General features: G+C 33.7%; 1 protein-coding gene across 3 annotated transcripts in view; it reads right to left on the bottom strand.

Moving 5' to 3' along the window:
- Nucleotides 1-27726, bottom strand: part of Sytbeta (Synaptotagmin beta) — a 44210-nt gene extending 16484 nt beyond the window's left edge. The window contains exons 1-4 of one of the 3 annotated variants that reach the window (XM_053743902.1): nt 27446-27726; nt 26484-26587; nt 23145-23345; nt 21252-21556 (exon numbers count right to left, since the gene is read on the bottom strand). In XM_053743902.1, coding sequence (XP_053599877.1) covers nt 21252-21556; nt 23145-23148 — 309 coding nt within the window. In that variant the 5' untranslated portion in view covers nt 23149-23345; nt 26484-26587; nt 27446-27726. The remainder of the gene's footprint in view (nt 1-21251; nt 21557-23144; nt 23346-26483; nt 26588-27445) is intronic. The other 2 variants (XM_053743904.2, XM_053743905.1) reach the window with 2 other exon arrangements.
- Between the last annotated feature and the right edge of the window lie 271 nt (nt 27727-27997).

Raw genomic sequence — 27997 nt, 5'->3', positions numbered from 1 at the left:
ACGCGACACTGCATCTTAACAACACTTCTTATCGATATATTTTTTCTAGTTTTCGTAATTCTCTTTCATCTTTAATAGAATTATAATAAACTCGAAAAGCACTGGATTTAAAATATTTTAATCGTACGTCTGGGTTGTCATAGTTGTTGGTTACTATCAAGTGAGTTTATCAAGTTTCTATGAGTTGATATTAAAATGTCATTATCATTCATAATATGTATTGAATGTTTTTGATTATGTACATTTTACTTTTATATATTGTTAGAAAAAAACATTGTAAGAAACAATAATGGCATGATAGGAGGAACACTGTTCAAATGAATTTCTTTCGGCATTTCTTCTCAGCAGTGGTCGTTCCGAAATGCCAATAGTTTGTAGCTTGTGAGAAATATAAATAAATAAATATATTAGGACAAATCACACAGATTGAGCTAGCCCCAAAGTAAGTTCGAGACTTGTGTTATGGGATACTAACTTAACGATACTATATTTTATAACAAATACATATATAGATAAACATCCAAGACCCGGGCCAATCAGAAAAAGATCATTTTCCATCTTGACCCGACCGGGGATCGAACCCGGGACCTCTCGGTTCAGTGGCAAGAACCACTGCGCCACTGAGGTCGTCAATTTTTATATTAAATAGAGATAACTATTTAATATAAACATTGACGTGAAAAAGTGCCTGTGAAGGTCTAATTTCTGAATAAATGATTTGGTTTGATTAATAAATCGCTCGTTCGGTTAATCAAACGAGAGCAGCAATCAAGAGAGAACCTTAGGGGAAAATGAACATATAGGTCAATAAAATAAACAAGAACAAACATAAAACTATTTAAAAAAATATTGGCCAGATTATATACAACTGAAATAAATTTGTAAAATCTTTGAGTTTAACCATTTAAAACACGTGCAAACACGTTGAGTATTCGCGCAATGGTTGGACTCCAATTACCGTACAGTTGTCAAAATTCTGTCACTTTATATATGTTACTGTAAAAGTCCGTATACAGGTAAATCTTAGGTTTTTTTCAGAAAATCTTAGGATTTACCGGTATGGCTTGGTAAATGTAAGGATTTTTAAATAATTGACGATTTTTTCGGGCTTATGCCATTGGAATTTAGTATAGGCTAGGTTTTGCTACTGACGGCTGGTAAATGTTGGTTTTGGGAATAAAACAGTGATTCATTCTTATTAATCATTTATTTTTCAACCAAAACCTTACATATTTTTATGTAGGTAATGATACATAATTATGAAATTATGAGAGTAATTAATTAACTAAGTAATTAGTCAAATCCGTACCTATTTATGATAGGGACCAACACTGTTCAAATGAGTTTCTTTCGGCATTTCTTCTCAGCAGTGGTCGTTCCGAAATGCCAGTAGTTTGTAGCTTGTGAGAAATAACTATAAATATAAAGATTGACGAGAAAAAGTGCCTGTGAAGGTCTAATTTCTGAATAAATGATTTGAATTTGAATTTATTTTAAATTATTTTCATTTGGTAAGTATTTTTATTTATAAATGTTTTTAACTTTTAAAGGTAATATACTTTAAAGGTAAGGTATAACCTATAAAATACTTCTTAAATAGTAAAAAATAACAAAAGTAAAATAATTTTCTCAACATTTACCGAGCCTTCGATGTAAATCTTAAGATTTACCATGTGAATGGTGGTAAAAGTTCGAATCGCAAAATTGTTCGGACTTTTACCATTTAGAGTTGGTAAATCTTAGGTTTTACTGGAATATCTTAGGATTTACGGTAGTACGTGCTTTTACAGTAACATATACACTTCATTTTTGCTGTAGCAATATTTGTAAAAACTAACGCTCATTTATTTAACATAAAAAATTGATAAATGTTACTAAACGTTTAATGCTTTCTTTAATGATAGACTTAAATAATTTTAGGAGTTAATATAAATTACCAATTACCGTTTTGTTATTAATTAGTATAAAGCATGTTTCTTATAATTATTGATTTTTGCATACCCATAGTAGTTTTCTTTTAACACCAATTCGAATTAATTTATTAAAAAGTAATAATAATAATAGAAGCAAACAAAGAGCAACGGAAATGCATTACTAGCACGCTTCCGGCGACCGCCAATACAGTGAATTTGAATGACAATCAAACCACATTCTACCATTATAAACCGAGAACTTGGTTACCGCTTGTACAGAAAATTAATACACGCAAACTTGTACTAATAAGAATTTAAAATTTATTTTTGTTTTGCTCCAACATTAGTCAAAATATTTCAAAAAAATTACTGAAAAAGAAAATTCCGTCAAAAAACTCATGTTTCATGTTATTTTTTGAAAATATAAGATAATATTTCAATTACGTTATTTTAATTATTAAGTTTGAAGTTTCATAACAAACACGTAGCCACATTACTTTTTCGTTTGACTCTCCCTTACTCTCTTTTGTCGCTTAAAAATTACATCTATTCTAGGAAGATGGATCAATTTACGTCAAAACGTACTGCTTCTTTAGATTGTTTTATCGTTTATAGGGCATCGCTGAATACGTGATCTAATGGAAAACAAATGACATATAATGATGATGATTGGAAGTCGTAGAAAGATTATGATTGTGATCAATTTACGTGTGAAAATTAAACATTACAACAAACAAAAAGAAAATTAAGTAAAGTACCCTGAAGCAGGGTTTAAGTGGACTGTAATGAAAAAAATATTACAGGGAACGGTATCGATTCTATCGATAAAGTAATCAACTTTTTTACACATTAAGTAGATAAAAGAATCGCGTAAAGGTCTATTACTAAAACACCACTGAGACAAAATAATGACTTAACGTTAGCATAATCGACACACGAGAATAAATCAGTTGGCAGGTATGGAATTCACGGAATATAGTTTCGGCACTAAAATGATCCTGCCGTGGATATAGTACCAAGCGACTAGGTGATATAAAGCCTTGACAGCTTATAGGAAACAATAGCATTCTCAAAAAGGGTTGACATCAGGCAGTCAGCCGGTTATTTTTAACAAATCAAAGTTTATTTGTGTCAGTAGTTTGTAATTTTTTGAGAAATTACTATATAATATAAAAGTTGACGTGAAAAAGGAAGGAAAGCTCGTGGAGGTCTTACTTCTGACTAAATGATTTGAATTAGAATTTGTGCTGAAGCTTTGGTGCCGGGAATACGCCAGAGAATAACTTAATCCTTTTTCACAACTAGTTGTGAAAAATTGCCATGGCAGTCGAAAGGGCTCAGATCGAGAGAATCTCAAATCACGAATCGATAGAACGAAAGTTCAAGTCCACAGAAATGGAAAGTAAGCTAGAAATCTCACTACTCCGAACATGGCTCGCCTCCCAGGAGTCGAGCGCGAGTCTGGATTTCACTGATTTATGTCGCAATGTTTACAGCCTGATCAGCTCAGGGGATTCTTTACGTGACTTTCATCCTTTTATAATGTAACCTTGCATCACAGATAAAAGAACATTACTGTAATGTTATTTATATCTGTGCCTTGCATATTCTTTGATTTTATGTTGGACGTGATAAAGCCTTTCAAATATGTAGGTAATTCAAATTTTGCCGCCCCTTCTTTTAAGGGGGGGGGGATTGCTGTTATTTCGGCCAGGTACTCTTTAACGAAATGTCATATCATTCGTTCCTGCACCGCATTCAAAATATACCTTCGCATTTCCTCAATTGGACAGGTTATGTAGTTAAATTTATATTTTAACAGTTGTATTCATTTGGATAAAAAAGCTAATAGATTCAATAAACTATGTCAAACGAGAGTCTAATAAAATTTAACTTCCAATCCGTACCCGTCTACGAAATTTCGTAGCGCTGTCGTAGTAGATCGTAGCCTTAGATCGTAGCATACATTCTACGGCCTACGGCTGCGCTACGATTACTTTACTGTTAAATAAAAGTTGAACGATACAAAATAATTGTTTGCTATTTTGTGTAAATAATATTAGTTTTTCGTTACAAAGAAACCAGTATTTTATAATCTCAGTTAAGACTACACTAATAAATAAGAATCGTACATTTACGAATGTAAACGTATATATAAGTCTGAATTTAACGTTTCTTTTCTTATCTAAATAGATAAGAAAATAACTTATATATTAACCTTAAGGTTAAATTAAAATAAAAAAAAAACTTTATGTCAACGTCATATATAATTATCAATAATTTATGTACATTTTTACTTGCAATAAAGCCATCTCGATGAGTCATTTACTAAAGTGTAGTAGCGTATGGAGTAACAATTGTTCTAAAGCTTTTGTAATAACCCTTTAAGCTCTCACATTCACATGTAGTAAAAGGGTGCGTCATATAAAGTTTCATATACTGCTAAATGATTTCCATTTGGGCACCATTTTCCTCGGAACACTTTGAGCATTAAACCAACCAGAGAGGCCCTTTATAGGCGCTCCCCTCTACAAAAGGTGTAAGTGTATACGGTCCCGTATCCTGGTCCTGTAAGTGTATAAAAACGGTACACCGTTTTTATAAACCGTATAATGAATATGACCGAACGACAACTATTATGTTTGCGTGGGTATGTAATAATAATGTCCACATTCCGATTTTTTCAAATCAATCCAACAATTAAACAAACTAAAAACCAATAATCAATGTAACAATAATGTAATGTAGTAATGTCGCCTAGAGGAAGGATTCCAAGAAGGCTGGCAGCATTATCTCTATGCGCCGTTATGACAATCCCCTGCGGAAAATAACTGCCGTCTTCGATCACCCGTTTTCCATCGCGGTGGTAATCCAAAATCTCAGTTACGTTGATTTCGCTTCTGGGGAGCTACCATAAAACGTGAAATACGTAGCACTTCATTGCGTCCACAGGTTTTCTCTTTCTTTAACACAATGCGTACACGATATGAGAAAAAGAGACAGCATGCTACGTGTTTGTATGTTTCGGGGTGGGCCTTCTGGACTCAAGGGCTCATAGTCAATAATTAATTAGTAGTTAACATTGCGTAAGTAACGGTTACTTCACCCCATTTTGAAATTATAGACTCTTATAAGTCGTCACGGCCACTCCGATTGGATAAACACTTAAAGTGGGAAGACGATAAATTTGAGATTAAATGCAAAGTCTCACATCTGTCACACGGCTTCGGCCGGCAGGTGTTGTGATACTTACAGTATTTTTTGTCATTTTTACACAGCAGTCACCCATTATGGACTGTACGTGGAATACATTATTTCGACACCAGTGTTAACAATAACATATTGGATAATAATAAGAAGAAACAATTTCATTTAAATAACAATGTAAACTTAAAACTTAAAGTGACTTTCCTTGAACGACCAAATAATGTCGCCAGTTCGCAATCTCTGGTTCCGAAGTGCAGATCCATGCTGAGATTTGCATGTCCATTACGTTAATGCAGTTCAACCTGCATAGGTTGCACCATAACTTCATTTTGGCTTTCGTTACAATATTTTATTTAACTTGCAATGTATGTTAGTATGTATGAGGGTAAACGATTAATGCACCCAGGTGTTTAAAGTTTACTAAAGGTGTGTTTAGTTCACCTGGGTGAATAAAGCTCACGTGGTTAAAAAAACCTTCAGAAGGAACATGGCTTTTTTATTATGGATTTACGCGTGCGAAGCTGGGTCCGCTGGATCCGCTTTTAGAAAGTTAATTGATGTGTTTTATATTGTATGACGAAAGACGAGATTTTCCGATCTAACCCTGCCTTATGTTTTAAGTAAAAAAAGAACCTTGTGTATTACTTAAGTTAACGATAAACATAACTATAACTGACATAGCTCGTTAGTTACCTACAAAGTTACACCTTGCGCTTACACTAGTTAATACTTTACCTCTCTACTCTGAAGTTTCAAACGCTAATGTACAAGGCTATCCTGCAAGCTCTTAGCTTCAAGGTAAATTGAGCTTTACATTCAACGATTGAGTGCTCAATGTTCCATGACATTGTAAACTGACACGAACCTACATGCAAGTGGCTGTAACTTGAGTTCAGACATCGCTGTTATCTTATCAGGACAGCTGTTGCTAAGGTATGGAGAAATTTTGTATATGAAGTAACGTATTCTAATTCCGACGGTAGCGGAAACTAAAAAAAAATAATCTTACTGTTGGATATTAGAATCTGTGGTGGTGTAATGGTTAAGACGCCCTGTAGATCGAAAGGTCCCAGGTTAGAATCCTACTCGTGCCATGCATTTGTATACCAATTTGACTCATGTATAGTTAGTAGTTTTCATCGACCACCACTAGCATTCGGTGAAGGAAAACATCGTGAGGATACCTGCACACTGGTTGATTATTAACTTGTGTGTGCCAAGAAAGTTGTGTGTATTTCACACGTAATGACCACGAATCTCCGCCATGTGGAATACGACTATGAAGGGAAGAAGATACTATTAGAGACCTAAATTACAAGGAAAGTACGAAGTTTTATTAAATCGCGATCAGAATACACAATACCACACTCTAACGATAGATCGCAATGATACTTTACTGGGCTATTCGAGAAGTAACAAACTTTAACTACCATTCCTAAAAACCTTCCCATAAATAATCCAACACTAAACAAACATCCCGGACATTGTAGCTACACGACAATATTTGCCGACCATATTTCGAAGATTGACCGGGTCACGTCGGATCCCGCGTATTGCAAGGATATCGAAAGCCTTGCCTGTTGAACATCGCAACAAGTGCTGCATCGATCACAGTGACGCACGTACCCCCCCGCGGGCCCCTCCACACCCCGCTACACACACCCCGCACCGCGCCCCGCCCCGCCCACAACCCAAACTGATTTACCGGGCAACTTCTATAATACTCCTTATTGATTCCGAATTCCTGATCTTGTTTACAACTGTCAGTTTTGGTCAGCCAATAATTGGCCTCAATAAGAATTCAGCAGGTTCTAAACAGAAGGTATAGTAAACAAAGTTTTTTGGTCTGTTACTTCAGTATAGACATCTTTAAACGTGATTTGAAATCACCATTTACTTACAGGCATACCTACTTAGGAGTACTTAAGAGATTTATAAGGATTGCCTTTTTTGTAGAAATATTTCCGTTGAGTTTTGCCTGAATAGATGTTTTATCTAATCAAATAGAACTTTGAACTGATTTAAATAAGTATAGCGATAAATCATAATCGAATTATGATTCGACTTCAGTGGACAAGAACAAATGTATGGAAGTTATGGTTGCAACTCTTATTTTATGTAACGTTCGAATAAACCCGGGACGTAGCCATTATTTAAATATGTATTTAGGGATAAATCACACAAATTGAGTTAGCCCCAAGTTTGAGACTTGTGTTATGGGATGCCATTTCAATCTCAAATATAGATAGATATTCAGAGAGAAGACTATAAAGTATAGATGCTTGGAAGCGCTGCAGTCTATGAAATTTTAATTGGATTGTGTTCCTGTCAACCATCGCTCCCTCTTTCGGGGGAATGGTGAAAGGAATGAATAGCACTTGGGCACGACTTGTTTCGTTCTACATTCAGACTGATTGTGGAGTAAATAAATATAACATAATATTCTCTAATTAAGCTGGGTTTACAATGATGCAAGTTTCGAAATAATACTCTAAGTAAAATAGACATGAAATACACGAATATGGTATCTATATTCGTCTTAAAAGATTTTTAGATTTTATAGGACAAGGTAAAATATTGTGTACTTATTATGGAACTATCTTATTATTAGAACATCTACACGAAGCTTTGAAAAATAATATCTTTGATTTCCCTCATTCACCTTTCACGAGAATAACTAACCTGAAGGGATGACAAACGAATGGTTTATAAAAAATGCAAGGCCGAAAGCTCGGTCGTTTTATTTGCAAACATACGACACCACTTAGGGCGTATGTTGGTATTAGCGCTTGCTAGTTGTTTCGAAATGTATAGAAATTTTCTAGACCATTTTCTAGTTAAGCTATTGAGAAGAAAATTTCCATTTGGTAATTGTGGGACTACTGGGAGTAGCGGGAATATTATCTTGTTGACTACACATGCTGGCGCCATTTCTGTGGCAAACTCAAGGTAAAATGCACATGTGTAATTCTATCTAACTCTTGAATAGAATTCCATCCAAATCCACTAAGCCGTTAAGTATCAAAAACATCGACATAATCTCAAAAATTTGTAAGTCTTATGATATCTGTAAATAACTAAGTCACATTTTCTCGTAATCTGGAGTGTCACACAAAGTGTACTCCAATGAAAATCCTTAGCGATACATCAAGTTCCTTATAGCTACGATCCTAAGATCGTGATTGCGTATGTATGTACTAATTTAGGTATAATTTAATTCTGTAAACTTGTGTTTATAACAAAGGTTTCGCTTCCATTTCCGCCATAATTGCATTATTTGGGAAATTACGAAATCATAATAGATTAGCCAATTTAATCATAACAACCGACCCAACCTCCGCCCACAAAGCCCAGCGAGTTTGATAACCTGGGGTCAATGACCTCTGCCAATGGCAAAACAAAAACAACAGATTCATAGGGACACATTCGTTTATAGATTGTTAGATATTATCTACGGCTTGATTTTTCGAAGTACCTTTTCATGACGAGAGTAATTTATTTCATATCATCAATTAGGTATCTGCAAAGTAACAGGGTGTAGGTAAATATCACACAGGGAAAAGTGGACGAGACTGACATGCTGTGTCGACCCCATATAAAGTGGGATAAGGGTAGTCCGATGATGTCATCAATAATTATGATAAATCCTATGTACCATGGCCAAAATATAGCTAAATTCGAGCCAAAGCCACTCTGCGAAGATTGTATACAAAAGTACAATTAATTTCGATGTTTTATAATATATTTTAGGAATTTAAACACAATCTTAAATTGAAAGATTAAATTTAAAAGGAGAGTATTTAAAACTCCGTAAAACTTTTTATACATATATGTAAGTAATATGGATTGTTAAAGTTTTTGAACGGTTTTGTGTGATTTCAATTATTTAAATAAAACAAAATGCTGAACTTTCTCCAATACATCAGTTATTCAGAATATAAAAAAGTTTCGTGTGTTTCGTTCTTGAGAGATTTTATGAAGGCCACAAATAATCAACATTTTCATTCTACAACTAGCTTTTGCCCGCGGCTTCGCCCGCGTGAATTTGATAGCAAAATCTCAGTATTTTTTTTATCGTGTACACTGTAAAACTGGTAAACATATACGATTCAAATTTACATTTTTTCTCATCTTTAGTTCAATTTTCTGTTTCCCGCTGCGTGTCTCGTCCCGCAAACTTGTCCAATCCCGCGTCCTATATATATCCCGTACCGTTTCCCATTGTGCCATCATGTTTTTTGCAATGTATCCCGTCTTGTTTCCTACTACGTGTCTCCTTCCCATTTCCCGCTCCTACTCCCACTCCCGCTTTCTGCAACGCGTGCCGTCCCATTTTCCATGACGTTTTACGTCCCGGTTTTTTATTAACCAGAAACGTAAATTAATCATTTATTGTATTTAGTATTTCTGTTGTTACTGTTTACTACAAAAAATAAGTGTGCCAATTTTCAGTTTTTTATGTTGAAAATTGTATTAAGTCTCATACAATCTTTCACCCCACTTATGAAGGGGTTGAGGGTTAATTTTCAGAAAAATCTGAAACACGTATTCATTACTTTGTTGTAAACAACCAAAATCCAAATTTTCAAGTCACTAACTTCAACGGTGTAGAACTTTCATATTTACAGTTTTTCACCCCTTTTCACCCCCCTTCGGAGTAGAATTTCCAAAAATCCTCTCTTAGTGCTCACCTACACTCACCTACATGCCAAATTTCAGATTCCCGATCGGCAGTTTCGGGTGTACGTTGTCTGTCAGTCAGTCAGTCAGTCAGTCAGTCAGTTAGTCAGTCAGTCAGTCAGTTAGTCAGTCAGTCAGTCAGTCACTCAGTAACAGAAAAGTTTTGTACTGATATACAACGAAAACCGAATACAACGAAAATAAATAAAATTACCGCATGTGTGCACATAAGTATCAAATAAAAATCTTACGATTTCGTTGCGGGCTATGACCGCGCCTTGCGTTACACCGCGAGCCGCCGGCACCGCGTGCCGTGTTCAACAATATAAAAGTATAGATACTTTTATAATTCTAATTCCTACTTAAAATAATTCAGCTTACGTATTTTTTAATTTCACGATATTTCAGAATCTATTCAATTTATGTCCATTACAATGGACAAAATTTATCTTCGTGAAATTATCTTGATGATGAAAAAATCTCAATACTTACTCAATACGTGACAACACTAAAATATAACAAAATTAAAAACTAAAATATAACAAAATTAAATTGAAAATTCTAATTATATCTATATCAGACTTTAATCGATAAAAACAATTTGTTTATATTTTATTTACACCTTTCTACAAAATTTTAAAGTAAATCGGCTCCGTAGATTGTTATTTTAATTTTCCTACAGGACCCTCCTCATTTTCCGGGATGAAATGTCTATAAGATGTTAACCCGGGATTCTGAGGCATTTTTGATTCATTATTAGTTTTTCAATTATCCTACGAGAACCTGACCATTAACCTGAACAGTAACTAAGAATATTCCATGAAGAGTTTTAAAAAAATATTCAATGTACAAATTTGGCCTTTCTTCAATTTTGTTATATGTATTGATATTGATGATATTGATTGATGATGATATTGATTAGTTAAGTAAAAAAAAAGTAATAGTGAACATCTATATGTAAATTATTGTGTAAGAATGTAACTTTCCAAAGCTATTTTCACCCTATTATTGTAGGATTGAGGGAAAAGTACCGAAGAAAATTGCCGAGTTGAAACTAAGACTGTAATTGCGGCTTAATTGCAGCAATCTAGCCCATTTTATCGTCTACAGTATATCTGATCAGACGCATTCTACGTTTTACAAATAAAGTAGGTATGTGGTATAGGATCACTTAACAAATATTTTCATATAACTATGAACAAATATTTTCATATAACTAAGAGCAAAATTAAAAAAGAAAAAAAAAATTAATTGACTATTCGTTTATAACTAACTTCTCCAGTGGCTTCTTCCGCGTGAATTTTACACGAGTACAGTATTTTTTTATAGCTTCTATGATTTAGGCTAGGCGTTGATTAGTAAAAAACGCTTCTTCTTTTTTATATATATAGATTATTTCTTCCGACGAAAATCAAAAGCTTAAAAGGCAAAAGTTATGATACACATTGAGCATCAGGATTATTTTGTAAAGAAATAAAATTTTAACTTCCTTAAAAATATCGGCGTGGTATCGGTTTGTAGGTCAAGTACGTGAAGGCAAGATTTCTCGTTCAACCATCGAAGAGCTTAAGTAAGTATACTAGAAAAGTAAATTAAACCATACTGCGTCAGTGTTAAAGTATGAAATATACTTTATTTATAATTGGTCAAAAAGGGCTTTATTGTGAAATCTAAGTTTCTTACGTTACATTCGTTGCGGATGCCCAGCTAAAAGGGACAGACTTAATTGAAAGCTCTTAAGCGAAATTAACCCTATTATTATTATTATTATAACTTAAAATATCATCAAAATAATATTGTCAAAGCTCGTCATAATTTTGTTAGGGCCATTTACAATAGAATAGTTCTCTCCCCGAAAAGGAAATTAGAATAAACTTAATTTACGAGTCTAAGGTTGAGATAGCGTTTCGAAACTATGATGGAAATTATTTATACATAACACTAATTTTTGTAACAAGAAATTATTTAGAAACCCATAAAGCGTTGGGCAACAATACATTTTCAACATTTACGATTCTGGCATCACAGGGTTTGAGTTTTATTCAAACACAAATAAGGAAAATTCCGATCGAATCAGATTTCTAATTAAAAGTTTGCCAACTAAATTGATCACTTTGAACAGGAGGTACAATTACAGTGATAGCTGGAAATGTAACAGATATTACAGCACTCCTTTAATGCCGGCTACACAGTATCGTCAAACTCAGTCAGATGTCAACGCGAATATATGAACAATGCGTAGTTTGTATGAGAGTTTTTATTTACCGCAATCAATGTATGCCGAATCCGCCAAAGTTTGGCAAAATGTTTGTGGCAAGTGTATAGCTAGCATAAAAACAATATTATACTACTAAATCTTGTAAATCAAGATAATGTATCGTAGACGCCGTCAGCATAGCTCGTAGCGCCAACTCGTAGAGATTCGTAGCACTACAAATATATGTATAATTGCGCCATCTATTGGTGTTTTCAGGCATTATTGTCACTTTCACTCAAGTCGAGATGGCAAAGTGTTGAAATGGGAAAGCTGAGATTATTTCGTAGTCTCAACACGTTTTCATAGATGGAGCATTTGAATACAATTTTTATACATTTCGTAGCATAAAAAATACTAAAAAATGAACATTTCGAAATATCAACAAATGGCACAGACATTTATCTTGTAAATTGAATGTCTGTGACAAATGGTGATGGAAACGTTCTGCTGTTCAATAAATTTGAAAATAAAATGATATTTAAAAATGACTTCTGCAAATTTTCGATTTCGATCATACATATAATATCAAGTTGCACATAAAAAGGATAATTAGAGAAATATACAATGATCCCTGAAATTTGGGGTGGCCCCTAGGGAATACCACTTGTATGATACTCCCTGGCGTCGTCTCACCTCCAGCTCACAGCTCCAGATCGGTGTAGCGGCGGTTGTTGCCAATAACCTCAAACAAAATCAATATGGACAATTACACATTTGACCCGTTTACGGTTGACATATATAGGTAGGGAGACCTTCGGCCCATAAATCTTAGTTTTCTTTGAATTGACGTCATTTCAAAGAAAACTATAGAGGTAACAAGGCTGGCATAGATCTTGCTCAGAGAATCAACATTGCCATACAACGTGGCAATGCCCTTCTCATACTTTAGCTCAAGGCAATAAGAGTTGAAACTTAATTTTCGGTTTGTATCCCGAGTTAAGAGATTATTTACTTGATTAATATTTTATAGAGTGTTAAAAATAGATCCTCTCTCGACCTTTCATAATAGAGCAGAGCATTATTATTAATGCTCTGCTCCATCTATTTCATGCGAAAATAGATTCGCAAAAAGAAACACATTAATCACAATTGCTTTCAAAATCATACTTGTTCAAGTAAAATGTAAACAAAGGTTTGAAATATTCCTCTCTCATTTCCCGTGTTACTGGTTTCCTTCGCGGCTGTAATGCGACAAAGCCTAAGAATAGCGTAAAAGAGAAAACGTAAAATTATAAAAGTTCGGCTGCAATTATACAACCAGCTTGTCTCACGTCAACCGTCTTTGGGAATGTTGTAATTGCATATCAGCTACCAAGGCTGTTTTTATCTTGTAATCACCTCGTACGGCATTCACGATTTTAACCGAGCGAAGCCAGGACAGGTAAATATGCAAGTCGAGTTTGGTTGTAATTACTGGGCAAATCTCGATAGATTTCGATGTGACCTGTAAATAGTATAAATAAATAAATAAATAAATAAATATATTAGGACAAATCACACAGATTGAGCTAGCCCCAAAGTAAGTTCGAGACTTGTGTTATGGGATACTAACTCAACGATACTATATTTTATAAATAGATACATATATAAATAGACATCCAAGACCCGGGCCAATCAGAAAAAGATCATTTTCCATCATGACCCGACCGGGGATCGAACCCGGGACCTCTCGGTTCAGTGGCAAGAACTTTACCACTGCGCCACCGAGGTCGTCAAGTATAGTTTTCGCTTGAGGGCAGAACCACAGTTAGTACTGATTATATTAAACTTTGATTCCAGCTCGCAGCTCCTCATCTCGGTAGAATTTGATATTATAATGTCAGCTCCAATTTTGTGATTCAATTTGTTGCCAGTCCTGGGATACAACAATATTTTCCTGGTAAGCGCCGCGCGGGGGCGGCCCTAATGTTATATTGTTACACGAAAATTGACATAATATAATATTGTACAAAAAAGACTACTGCACGATTTTTCTCGAGTACGTAGTCTTATTGTTATTGACAAAATCATACGTAAAAGGAAGTTTTCATTTTCTATATAAATAAATTTTGGAATTTTTGGTATGATAACGTTTTCTCAATAATCACCGTAATGGAAGTAATGGAATTTGCTATTAATATTTTATTTCTATCATTTACTAGCGGCTCGTCCCGGCTTCGCTCAAATGAAACCATAAAAAAACTATACCTACACATAATAAACCTTCCACTTGAATCAATTTATAAAAACAAACCGCATAAAATCCCTAGTTTTAAAGATCTAAGCACACATAGGTACAGAGTTTGACTTTGTTTTATGCTATGTATAGTGCTTTTTACCACAGTTAATATTTCAAAACAAACAGTATTGGCATTTTCCTTGCAATCATGCCAACCTTCGATTGTTTTTAGTTCGATTGCTTCTGACAATTGATATGATTAGTATTGTATTGAAAAATAAAACGGTTATTTGTGATTGCATTATTGAATTTTGAGATAATCTATAATCGTATTGTTTTAAGAGTTAAGATTAGTTAAGTCAAGTTAGTTAAGGTTTTATATAAATTGACTTTGACAGTTCTGATTCGGTTTCTTGATGTTGTGATAGAATGCGTCAGCAAATAGAAAGATTAATCATTCATTAGAAATATAACGATGAGAATAAAAGAAATTCGTAAATCAGTAAACGATTCTAATCATCAAAAACAAAATGAGTATTGTTTTTAAATTCTAATAGATGTTCAAGTTCTACACAGAAATAAATCAATAAGCCAATCGCATAAGGTACCTATCAGATGTTGTCAATTCATAATGTTGAGTATAAGTAAGTTAGTGGACAGCCACCACATTTAAAGGTTATATTCTATTATATTATATTGTTTATGGTTATCTCATAGAGTGACATTGTTGTTGTGAAAAATGGTTTAAATTTGTAAGACGTTAAAATGTAGCTGATAGAAATAAAAGAGAAATAAAATGATTTAATATAAAGGAACTTTAATTAATTGAGGCATTCAGATCTACAAAGCCAATAGCACGCTTCCACTGCGCCAGATGCGTACGGTATAGTATGTAATAAATTTATTTGAATTTTAGAAAAATTACACAAGATGTCGGCAAACAAAGAATGTAATATTTTAAAATATAATGTGGTGCAATTTTCCGGAGAATCTTTTAACACGTGGGCCTTCCGAATCAAAAGTATTTTACGTGAAAATAATTGTATTGAAGCGATAGAAAATGAGGAGTTTTATAAAAAAGAAATAGCTACACAAAAAAATCTAGAGGCACGAGCCCAAGCTCTAATAATAGCAGCTGTAGCGGATAGCCATTTAGAATATGTAAGAAAAGATTCGGCCTACCAAATGTTTAGAAATTTAGAACAAAATTTTAAAGAAAAAAGTACAAGAAGTAAACTATTTTTACGAAGACAATTAAATGAAATTAAATATATAGAAACAGAGCCTTTAAAACATCATTTTACAAAAATACAAGAAATTTGTACTTCATTAAAAGAGGCAGGAGGAGGAATTTCGGAAGAAGAACAGGTAAATTATATATTATTGTCGATGCCAAAATCATATGAGCCAATAGTAACAGCTTTAGAAACGATTGGAGATTTGAAAATAAATATGGTAATGGATAGATTATTAGGAGAAGAAGAGAAGAGAAAGAATTCGTCACAGGAGAATGAGAATAGACAGAGTGCTTTTAATTGCGGAAAAAGAGGAGTAAGAGGTAATTTTGCAGGAAGAGGTAATTATAATAATAGAGGAAGTTATGATAATCGAGGATATGTTCGAGGAAATTACAATAGTAGAGGAAATTATAACAGTCAAGGAAGATATGACGGTCAAGGAAATTATAACAGTCAAGGAAGTTTTAATGGTCAAGGAAGATTTAATGGTCGTGGAAGATTCAATTGTCGAGGAAGATTTAACGGTCGAGGAAGAGAACAAAGAAATTCATATTATATGTATGGTAATAGTAGTAATCAAGATAATGTTGCATTTTTCGGAAGATCTGAAGATTCTGATGACTGGGTAGAATTTATTGTAGATTCTGGATGCTCAGATCATTTAGTTAATAATAAAATTTACTTTTCTCAGTATATAGATTTAAAACAACCAAAATTGATTTCTGCTGCCAAAAATGGTATCTCTCTCCAAGCGGTAGGTATAGGTAACATAGAAACTCAATGTTATGTTGGAAAAAAGTCAACTACATGTACAATTAAAAATGTTTTTTATGTGCCTGATTTAAGAAAAAATTTATTGTCAGTGTCAAAAATGGAGTCAAGTAATTTGTCTGTCACTTTTGAAAGAGGTAAAGTTCGAGTTTACGATTCTTCTAAGTTTTTAATTATGATTGGGAACTCTGACAATTCTCTATATAAAATTTGTATGAAATTCAGTAAGAAAAATTGTAATAACTGTTTTTTATCTAATTCGGATAGTTTGTTATGGCATAGGCGTTTTGGTCATTTAGGCATGAATAATTTAAATGTTTTAACTAAAAATAATATGGTTGACGGATTAAGTGACTTAAAAAATTTAAACCTCGAAAATATGTTATGTGAGACTTGTGTGTTAGGGAAAATGACTAGATTACCATTTAATAAGATAGGTTACAGAGCTAAAAGACCACTTGAGCTAGTGCACACAGATGTTTGTGGTCCTATTACTCCAATTAGTAGAGAAGGTTATAGATATTTTATCACGTTTATTGACGATTACACTCATTTTGTTATGGTTTACCTTATGAAACAGAAAAGTGAAGCTTTTGAAATATTTAGAGAGTACTATTATTATGCTACGAAACATTTTAACTGTGACTTATTAAAATTGAGATCTGACAATGGTAGAGAATACGTAACTAGAGAATTTTATAATTTTTGTAGAAATAACGGAATTCAAGTTCAGTACACGGTGCCATATAATCCTGAAATGAATGGAGTGGCGGAAAGAATGAATAGAACGTTGGTGGAAAAAACTAGGACACTTTTATTAGATTCGCAATTGAATAAAGAATTTTGGGCGGATGCTATTTTGTGTTCTGCATATGTAACTAATAGAAGCCCAACAAAAGGGAAAGATTGTACACCAAGTGAATTATGGGAAGGAAGAAAACCAAACGTGATTAATATGAGAGTTTTCGGAAGTGTTGCTTATAATCATGTGCCATCTCAATTAAGACATAAACTTGATAACTGTGGAAAAAGAATGATAATGATAGGTTATGCTAGAAACGGTTATAGACTTTACGATGAAGATACTAAGAAAGTGGTGATAGGAAGAAATGTAATTTTTGATGAAAAAGAACGAAAAGAAAGACAGAATAATGTAGAACTAGAGTGCCGAGAGGTAAAAGAAGAAGATGTTAACAAAGAAAATAATAATGAAGAAAATGATAATGAAGAATTTTATGAAGCGGAAGATACATTAGAAAAAGATGATAATTCGAAGAAAATTTCTGAAAAAGAACAAATTGTAAGGGAGAAAAGAATAATTAGAAAACCCAAGTGGCAACAAGATTATGTTACTGATTTTGAAGGAAATGAAAATGAAGTAATGTATGCTTTAATGACTGGACAAATAGAAGATACGCCACATACATTTGAGGAAATAGATAAGAGAGAAGATAGTGAGTTATGGAGAAATGCAGTTAAGGAAGAGTTTAATGTTCTTGAAGATAGTGGAACATGGAGGAAAGTAGAAAGAAAGAGAGATATGAAACTTTTAGATACTAAATGGGTATTTACAAAGAAAAAAGTAGGTGATGCAGAGATATGTAAAGCGCGACTTGTTGTTTTGGGATATCAACAAACAGGACATATGGATAATTTATATTCACCTGTATTGAAGATGCAAACATTAAGAACATTATTAGCAGTTGCTGCAAAGAAAGATTTTAAGATTAAACAAATGGATGTAAAAGGAGCTTTTCTTTATGGTCGAATTGATGAAGAAGTTTATTTAAAAATACCTAAAGGATATTATATTGGAAAAGAAGACAATTACGTTTTCAAATTAGAAAAATCACTTTATGGTTTAAGAAAATCTCCGAAATATTGGTATGAGAGATTTACTGAAGCAATGTTGGATTATGGCTTTCAACGTTCTGAAAATGATTATTGTTTATACATGAAAGATAATGTTTATGTTTTATTATACGTTGACGATCTTTTAATTTTCGCGAAGCAGGAGACAGAGATAGAAAAAGTAAAGACGTTTTTGACAACACAATTTAGAATGAAAGATCTAGGTAATACTGACATGACATATTTAGGAATTTCTATTAAGAGACTAGATGACTGTATTTTAGTTAATCAGACAAGATACTTAAAAAATATTCTTAAAATACATGGGATGAGTGATTGTAAAGGGATTGATACACCTATGGATGTAAATTTTAAATTTGAAGATGAAACTATTGATATGAATTATGAAGCTAAATGTAGATCTTTAATTGGTTCTTTGTTATATGTAACAGTGAATTCTAGGCCAGATTTAACGTTCCCTGTAAACTATTTAAGCAGATATCAATGTAAACCGAATTTGACTTTGTGGAAAGCTTTGAAAAGAATTTTGAGATATGTTAAACAAACTTTGTATTATAATTTATGTTATAAGAATTGTAATAATATTTCATTAGTTGGTTTTGCTGATGCAGATTGGGGTAGAGACGTTGATAGGAAATCAACTACTGGTTATTTGTTTTTAATTTTTGGTAACACTGTTGTATGGAAATCTAAAAAACAATCTGTAGTAGCTTTAAGTACGACGGAAGCAGAATTGGTAGCACTTTGTGAAGCTTGTGTTGAGTCTTGTTTTGTTATTAAGATTTTAAATGATTTAAATATTGAAGTAAAGGATTTTAAAATTTTTGAAGATAATCAAAGCACTATCAAATCTGTTCAAACTTATGATCAAAGAAAACTGAAGCATTTAGAAATTAAATATAATTTTATAAAACAAAAGGTTGAGCAAGGTTTTGTTAAAGTTGAATATATAAGTACTAATAACCAATTAGCTGATATTTTTACTAAGCCTGTTAGTAAGTTTTGTTTAAAAGAATTTGTTGTTAAGTTAGGAATTTTAAATGTGATGTCTGAGGAAGAGTGTTGAGTATAAGTAAGTTAGTGGACAGCCACCACATTTAAAGGTTATATTCTATTATATTATATTGTTTATGGTTATCTCATAGAGTGACATTGTTGTTGTGAAAAATGGTTTAAATTTGTAAGACGTTAAAATGTAGCTGATAGAAATAAAAGAGAAATAAAATGATTTAATATAAAGGAACTTTAATTAATTGAGGCATTCAGATCTACAAAGCCAATACATAATATAACATTGATATATATTTACAATACGGTTGCGTAGAATGCAACATAGAGCCTTATTACTATAAGCATAAAATTGAAGTTCGTCCACGAGAAATAATTTCTCTTAATATTTCTTATAAACATGTTGTCACCGTTTGAAAGGCCTCTCAGGACTCCCGATGGGTTAATTACATGAAGGGTTGTTTGTTGAAAATATTGTAAAGACTTACATTTGTTCGTTTTTACCAGGGAAGTATGGCGCAAATACATGCCACTTTTTCATGAAACTAAAAATTATGATTTATCATTATTGAAATCACACATTGAAATCAATAAAAATGGTACTTATTATACAATAAAGATTCCAAATTCATGCTAATGTTATAAATACGAACGTATGTCTGTCTGTTCTGCTTTCACGGCTAAATCGATTTTGATGAAAATTGGTATGGATGTAGTTAAAGACCCCCTTCCAAACATAGGCTAATTTTTTAAAAAATCTACTCCCAAATTTATATAAGTGGGCTGAATTTTTTTATGAAAATTGTGCCTGCTCCTCTTTCGCATAAAAATTAACGCGGGTGAAGCCGCGGGCAAACGCTAGTTATTTATATTCCTGACCTTACTTAACAGGAATATCAGATTTTATTATGTCCACGGAGTTTATGCCCCAGATCGCAGCGGTCGTCTCAAGAATAGCACGTAGCCTGCGAAATTGTTTGGCTATTTTACGACCTAGTCACGAAGTTCGGCCAAGGGGACAACTTATTTAGGGCTTGGGGCAGTAAAGGAACGGTCGACTGGACTCGCGTTCACCCTACACAACTTAATCCTATCTATTATTAACATGATAGTCTAGTTTGATAACATTTTATTTGTTAACCGATTTTAAACTTTGGCACATCTGTACCACAGTTTTCATTTAGTCAATAGGTGAAGATAAACAAGACGTGATAGTGTATCTACTGTATCACGTCTTTATCTCTTACGGGGTAGACAGAGCAAGGGTTGAGTAACTCGAAGGCCACGTTTAGCTGTAAGCTGGTGGAATTGAGACAAAATAATGAGAGTTTGCTTTGAGTGAGATGAATCCCAAATTTATAGCCTTCCCTTGATTGTCTTTTATAATCTGCATAGTAGGAAGACATGTACATCTTATGTTGCTCTTTAATTTCCAGAACAGATACAATATATAAGGGAATTTAAAAACAAAGTGATTTTATTATACAAAGGTTACATTATTATTTACCTTTTGAGGTATGGAACCCTAAAAACAGATAACCCTTTTTTCAGTTTTTCATATACTACGTATTCATTTAGAATTTTCAATTGTTTATAATTTCTCATGAAGATGGTGTAAAATCACATAAGATAATATAATAATAATAACAACTGTTTATTCAGATAACTTAGATCCAGAATGTTAGTAACAATTTCACTTAAAATTATGTTAGTAGAAGCACAGAAACCATACATATTGATATAAATGTATCGTGAAAAAATGTTCACGTTTCGTTCTCAGAGAAGCTCAACGAGTAGGATGTCATACTTGTCACGTCACGGCTCTGAGATAAGGCTGGAGTTCTTTTACAGCGATGTTTTATGCAGGAATTTATTATGCGAAATGTTATGTAAAGTATAAATTTCAGGTTCAAGCAAACATGGATTTAGTTTTATATATTTCTAGTATAAAATAAAGATACGGCAAATAAGATGTTAATAAGTATTATATTAAAAAAAAACCGGTCAAGTGTGAGTTGAACTGGGGTTCGTTCATACATAAAATTTTGTTTTGATATAACAGAATTATATCAAAACAGACAAAAAAACGAATCTAATTAGACGGCAGTGATTGCATAATAAATAAATAAAAAATATAATTTACTCACATTCTGTCCCATATCGAGAGGCGCCAACAGCTGAGTATCCCTCCTCCTGGGCTTCCTCCACAAGAGCACTATCCCAGCCACCAGCAGGACTGTCCCCGCTCCAGCCATGGCGCCCCATGCCGCACTCCACACATTCCCGTTATTCCCACTCAACTCGTTCCCATTACCCCCACTCAAGTCAGCCATTCTCGCCTGCGGCAGCTGCACGTCCCTCTCGATGACTCGGGCTCCGCCCTGCCATTGCCGCTGGAACTCGTCGAACTCCCAAGGTGCCCCGCGGAGCCCCTGCTCTGCCCACCTCTTATCTGCCGATAACGAAATTAGCCACATAGAACATTGTAACATCGATCCGTGATAGCGTGTTATGTTTCCGTACTGTTGTAAACAAGAGTATTTTTGTCTTATGTTTGTACACTCCTAAGGGTATATTGGGATAAGCGTGTTTTTCTAATCCTACGAATATGTATATGCTACTCTTTCACACAAAAACTATTGAAAATTTTCCAATGAAATTAGTGGTTAGTAAAATAGGCGGACAAATTCTGGAATACAGTACAGTCTCAGGGTGCACCTAGTACCTATTATACACGTAAAAAAGCATGTTTATTTTATTTTTTCACGACTGAAACTATTGTCGTAAATGTTTCAATGTAGAAATGATGAAGAGTTCCACAAGCAGGCTGGAGATTTTTCGCCGAGGGCAAAGTCGCTAACATGGTATCATGTGCCAGTAGCCAGTAGCAATACAGCCATTGCATGTTTGATGATGGATATAAGCCACGTAACTTGAAAATCTATATTGGTTTGAATGTAGCTGAAATAACATTAATAAATGATCTGTACTGAGTTATCCCGCCATTTTTCAGCTTTTATCTTTTATTAGGTATTAAATTTTACATCGAGTTTTTCACGTAAGACTCAATCTATTCAAACGTTATAAAAACCTTTGCATTTATAATACGAGTATCACTAGGATGCCAAGCACTCAGGGTTTACTACTATTGGTCTAGTAACTGAAACCGTAAAATCGTTTACTGCTGAAAAGCGATTTTATTCCAGCTCTGTGAGTAAATTAAATCGATATTAATGTCGAGCTGAGTGCATGAGTAGATAGCTACGAGCTAACGTGAATTTAAGTTAAATACTAGGTTTATAAATTAATATAGACTGATAAATTAATATGAATGTTCATATCTTGACTTGAACTAAGTTTCACGTGCCCCACAGCACATAGAACCTTGTGTCAATAAATAATATTAGTTTGAAATAGCTTATAGCACGCGGATCTGACCACACGTATGAGGTAGTCAGTTCGTTAAATTGTTTTTTCAAGTTGGTTGGTGCCCTTTCTATAAAATTGGTTAAATAAAAAAATGCGGTTATCATTAGACCACACGTTCACTAGTACAATCCCAAAAATATAAAAATTATCATGTTTTATGAAAATTGATGTGGCGATTTATAAACTTGGAGTGGTTTTAGGTGAATGCAAAAAAAAAACTTATGTTAGGCAGTATGTAATATATTCATTATCTATGACGTCATACGAAAAACTTATTGTATTAAAGGTGAAAATATAGACAAAGGATAGGAAAACTGAAGACTCCGTTTGAATATGAATATGGGACACTGCTATACTGAATTAACGGAGTGTATCAACTGACCAATTCCGACACAAATTACCCCATTACATTATGCCGATGGCAAACAAACAAGTGGACGCGTCAGCCATCCATATCGTCGACAAAAGCTTGTAAAATCATTGTTTGAGGTCTATCGTTAATGGCAATTTAAAGAGTGCACTTAAACATAGCTGGTCGAATATGTTCAACGTTTTAAGAAAAGAAATAAAATGTAAAGAATATAATTTTAAATTTAAAGTTCGAATCTTACCCATATGTCAGCGTACAGCTTTTAGGTCGTCGACACACTTGAAGAGTTTCTCCTTAGTTAATTGCACACGTGCGTAGGGCGGGCGGGAGCGCGCGACTGTGAGGCGGCAAGTTATCAGAGGCGACTTGTTTACCCCGACTGAAGTCGTGATCTGTGTAGCGATGTTGATTTTATTGCGACACTAGCCTTAGCTGATGGAGCCTGTTATAAAAGTAATTTACTTGGATCAAAGAGTGATTAATCAAATTTTCGATTCGTTCGCAACGGTAAATTGGTTACGACGAGGGTTGGAAGTTGAATATAGTTCTTTGGACGTATTAAATTTATCAGAGAACTAGTTGAAGCTCGCGACTTCGTTCGCAAAGGCTCTATGACTCATCGGCGTAGAGTTCTATTTAAGATGTTTTAGATTCTCGATTTTTGCTTGCTTATCAAGTTGAACAGCTTATAGTAGCTACGGCGCCATTTTCTTATGTGTAGCCGACACGTATCTACGTATGTTATAGTTTAGGTGATCTATTGTGATGCTGCATCAGGTGTTACAAAGTTCAAAATTAGTTATGAAAAATTGTGTCTTTTAACCGTGGATAACATCTATGTACGTACATTTCTTTCTAATGTTTATTCTCTAGTTATTTCTACATCGCCCAAAATATTTTTTGGGAATTAAACTAGCTTTCGCCCGCGGCATCGCCCGCGTGAAATTGAGACAAATATGATTTTCACACAAACTTTCACCCCCATTATAGTCATTTGGGGGTCGATTCATTTAAAAAAGTAGCCTATGTTTAAAATGGTATCTTTAAATACACGCTTACCAAATTTCATCAAAATCGGTCCCGCGGTTTAGCCGTAAAAGCGTTTGAAAATATTAGTATGGATGTATATGTACGTACTAGATAAAAGAAAGGTCATGAATTTCGCGAAAAAAGAAAACATATATATTTGAACCTAATTTCCGTAATTGAAATTACCTGAAATATGTCTAGAAAAATACTAATAGAAATCAATAAACTTCTTTTTTTTAAATTTTTAGTCGTGATTTTATTTAGTATTCTGAATAGGTTTGTCATCCGAGAATGTTTCCGAGGTCGAAAGCTATAAATAAAACGTACCCTTCACTCCTCACTTTAGCAGTATTTTCCGCTTAAAAACTTTCAGGTACAAGAAAAGGTAAGTATAAGCTCCAAAATAAATGAAACTTCCAAAATAAGGTAGCATTAAGTTTTTAATAACTTTTAAGTCGTCTATCTATACAATATTAGCTGTTGCCCGCGGCCCTGCCCGCAGAAAAACTATCATACTAGTCAAGGAATCTTGAAATCACATCGGTACATAGTAAAATCACAAACACACAAAAATGGATAGTTAACTCTTTACGTGGAACCTGGGCTGCACGTTACCATGCACAATTTGTGAAATTGTCCATGATGCCGCCCCACATTATCCAAAAATTCCCAGGGGAGCTAAATTTGATCTATTTTGAGAATTTTCCCGATGGCATCCTCAGCCATAAAGCGTCGGAGCCCAGGGGCGCTGCTAGGCTGAGCTAGATGACATAACACCACTCTGTTATTACGCCCATTGTAAGTGCGAATCAGAGAATGCCCAAATCGTGTTCGCTCCAGTTATTTCGGTACAAGCTGTACATAATTTCTTCATTCACGCTTTTGTTTCCACATTTGCTGTAAATAGTAATATTATAATGTGAAAGTGTATTTGTTTGTCCTTTTGCCCGTCAAAACAAAACATTGGGTCGAGGTGATATTTGGTAAGGATATAGTCGGAGAATTGAAGAGTGACACAGGCTACTTTTTGCTACGGGTGGAGGGCTACAGCTGGTATACATTATAAAAAAATATACAATGTGCCAGTTGCTTTTTCTTCCGCAGTAATTGTAAAGGACCGCAACGTGTCACTACTTCAGAATTTCAATTCTAGTAACAAGATCGTAAATGTCCCACAGAACAGAACTGTTTCTTTTTCTCTTTGACGTCTTCACTTCATTTCCCATTTGTTCCGTTATGCTAAGCATCACCTGATGATGACGGCACAATGGAACTCCACAACTGGTTAGTTTACGAAAATTTTTTTGAAGGGATCAAAATATTGACCACAATAAAGCCTGTGTCAAAAATAAAATGTGTAGGTATTAAAAATTACTAATTTCTTATGAAGTATAGGTAGATTAGAAAAGCGTATTCAGCGCTGAAGGAAATTCAGCTGACTAATATTTTTCTTCTCACTCAGATCTTGATAGTTGTTTGTTTTTCACTTTCTGTATAACTTAGTTTCGCTGTAATGATGATTGATAGGATAGAGGTTACTTATTGGGTATGCTACACCAACTGAATTCGATTACTTAGTTCCCCCTCTTTGATGTTCGAACTTAAACTCTATTGCTATTACTGCACAGTCCAATGGCTCTTAAAGTAATCGCTGTCTTCGCGCTCACGCCAAAAGAATTTACATTTCTGTGTAAATTGACGCAGATTCTATTAAATATTCATAGATAGGGAATCCGAAATTTTGTAACTGTATATCATAATGTACAAAAGTATATCTAAATATAATTTAACACTTCGACCCACTTCTTTACAAGTGATTAATCACAAAAATAGTACACTATAAGTAGAAATGAACCCAAATATTGTTTTTATGTCATAAAAAATCACTCTATCGACAAACAGTTCGCCAGATTTTGCGGTTCGGGCGTACATTGTTATTCCATTGGTTATTCCTTGCGATAAATAAATTATCTCATACAAACTACGCTATGCACGCTCATTCGGGTCGGTATGTCCGAGTTTGGCGAGTTACAGCTAGTATAATACCGGCTCCACAGTGTTGTCAAAGAGTTCGCCGAATTTAGGCGGAATCTGCATACATTGCTCATCTTTCCTTGCTTTTATATACATAAAATTACTCATCTACTGTCTGAGTTCGGCACTGGCATAAGGTTCAATATGAACATGGTGAATACAGTTAACTTTAGATGGCGCTTTTAATAAAAATTGTGAATTCCAATTCTCTAAACATGTACATGATAACTGTAGGTAGCAATGAAAGTAATTTATGATTCAAACACTTATATACGGCTGAATTATATTTAATAAATCAATTCTATACATTTTCATCTGTAAATTTCTTAAAGAAGATATCTTATTCTAATATAATGTATGTTTTATCTTATTTTTGGAGATTTCCAACACAATTATAAGTTCTCAAAACTATACATTATGTTTCTGTGCTAAATATAAGTACCTACCTGACTAGTCACCATTAATATTTTTAAAAAATGTAAGATTTTATTTTGTTGAAATAAACATCTACACTCACTTGTTAAGCTTATTATAATGTTCAATTATTTGCTACAGCATTCTCTTCTTTCTTCTGAAAAGGGTATGTCTGTTTGTATCTTGCAATTCCCAAACTGATAAATGCTGAAATTAAAATAAATTAAAGATTAAAATTTAGCCACAAAAAAGGTTTTTATTCATTTATTGAGTAACAGCCACATAGTTTATTGCACCTGATGCATCTACATCAGGCAGCATTGAAGTTCTATAGTGTTCAATGATATTAATTGATAACATTATATAAAGTCAGTTTTGAAACACGAATGAAATTTTACCAATGCAACATTGCTTGATCCCTTCCTGACAGCCTACAGATAACAACATGTGTAAGGTGTTAAATAATTACTTCCATACTTATGATCACAAATGTGAAAGTATGTGTGTCTGTTTGCCACACTTTCACAACTAAGTGGGCAGTAGAATTTAAGTAATTATTTTTTTATGTTAATAAGTGATGTATCATCATATAAGTTGAATAAAGAATTTTGAATTCTAAATATGTAATACCTACTGAAATCAGATTTTTCACAAGTCATCAGCAACTGAAATTATATGTAGTTAAAAATTATAAACTCAATTAATAAATACAAACTTTTCTAAGTTCAAATGATGTTCACAAGGAATAAAAAAATACTATAATGAACAGAGCAGGGCCTTAGTACCTACCTATTAGAAAATAGTGTGGTAGTTGAACTCTTCCATAATAAAATTAAAAGTTGCATCATTTGGTACAAAATTAAAAATAGTAGCTACATATAGTTCAAAATTGTGGGATAAAACCATTTTTTACAATAACAATAAATAATAAGGAGTAAATGGGAAAATTTTAGTAGAGTGAAATACATTCTACTGAAAAATACATAATCGAGGGGATGACCACATTAGAGACGATGTTGAACCATGAATAACTGTGTAATAAGGTGATAAATGACTAGATCTTACCAAATGATAGCGTTGAAATTGTGTATCTCCCCGCAAAAGTTTTGTTTTTCCATGCAGCGTTCGCTAGATAACCTCCAATACCGACTAACCCAGCGGCACCTACGAGGCGGCAAGCAAGGCAGTCCTTAGGAGTTTTAGCAACTTCAGAAGTACCCATTGTAGAATAACTCGCTCTTTATTATAATAAATTTAATATAATCACCACATTATTTCATAAGTTCTAAACACACAAAGCTAACCTTGAAATCAAAATAATAGAAGTCGACATGACAGTAGCTGACTTTGACGTTTACTCACGCGATTTGATGTTGACAATTTGATTGACTTAACATTGGTTTTTAAATATTTTTGAAGAGGCATTGTTACAAAACAAAATTCAATTAATGATTCCTAGAAGTGTGTACACGTAACGAACGATTACGAATCACGGTTCAAATGTCGGATTAAAAAATCGACCTTGTTTTTATTATGATATGAAGTTTGTTTTTAGCAGTTGAATAACTCATGTAACTAGAAGTGCTTCGAATGCCACTCATCTAATCTACAATATTA

Source organism: Plodia interpunctella, chromosome 4 (assembly GCF_027563975.2).
Source record: "Plodia interpunctella isolate USDA-ARS_2022_Savannah chromosome 4, ilPloInte3.2, whole genome shotgun sequence".
NCBI classification, from domain to species: Eukaryota; Metazoa; Arthropoda; class Insecta; order Lepidoptera; family Pyralidae; genus Plodia; species Plodia interpunctella.
This window is presented reverse-complemented; position numbering and strand designations above follow the sequence as displayed.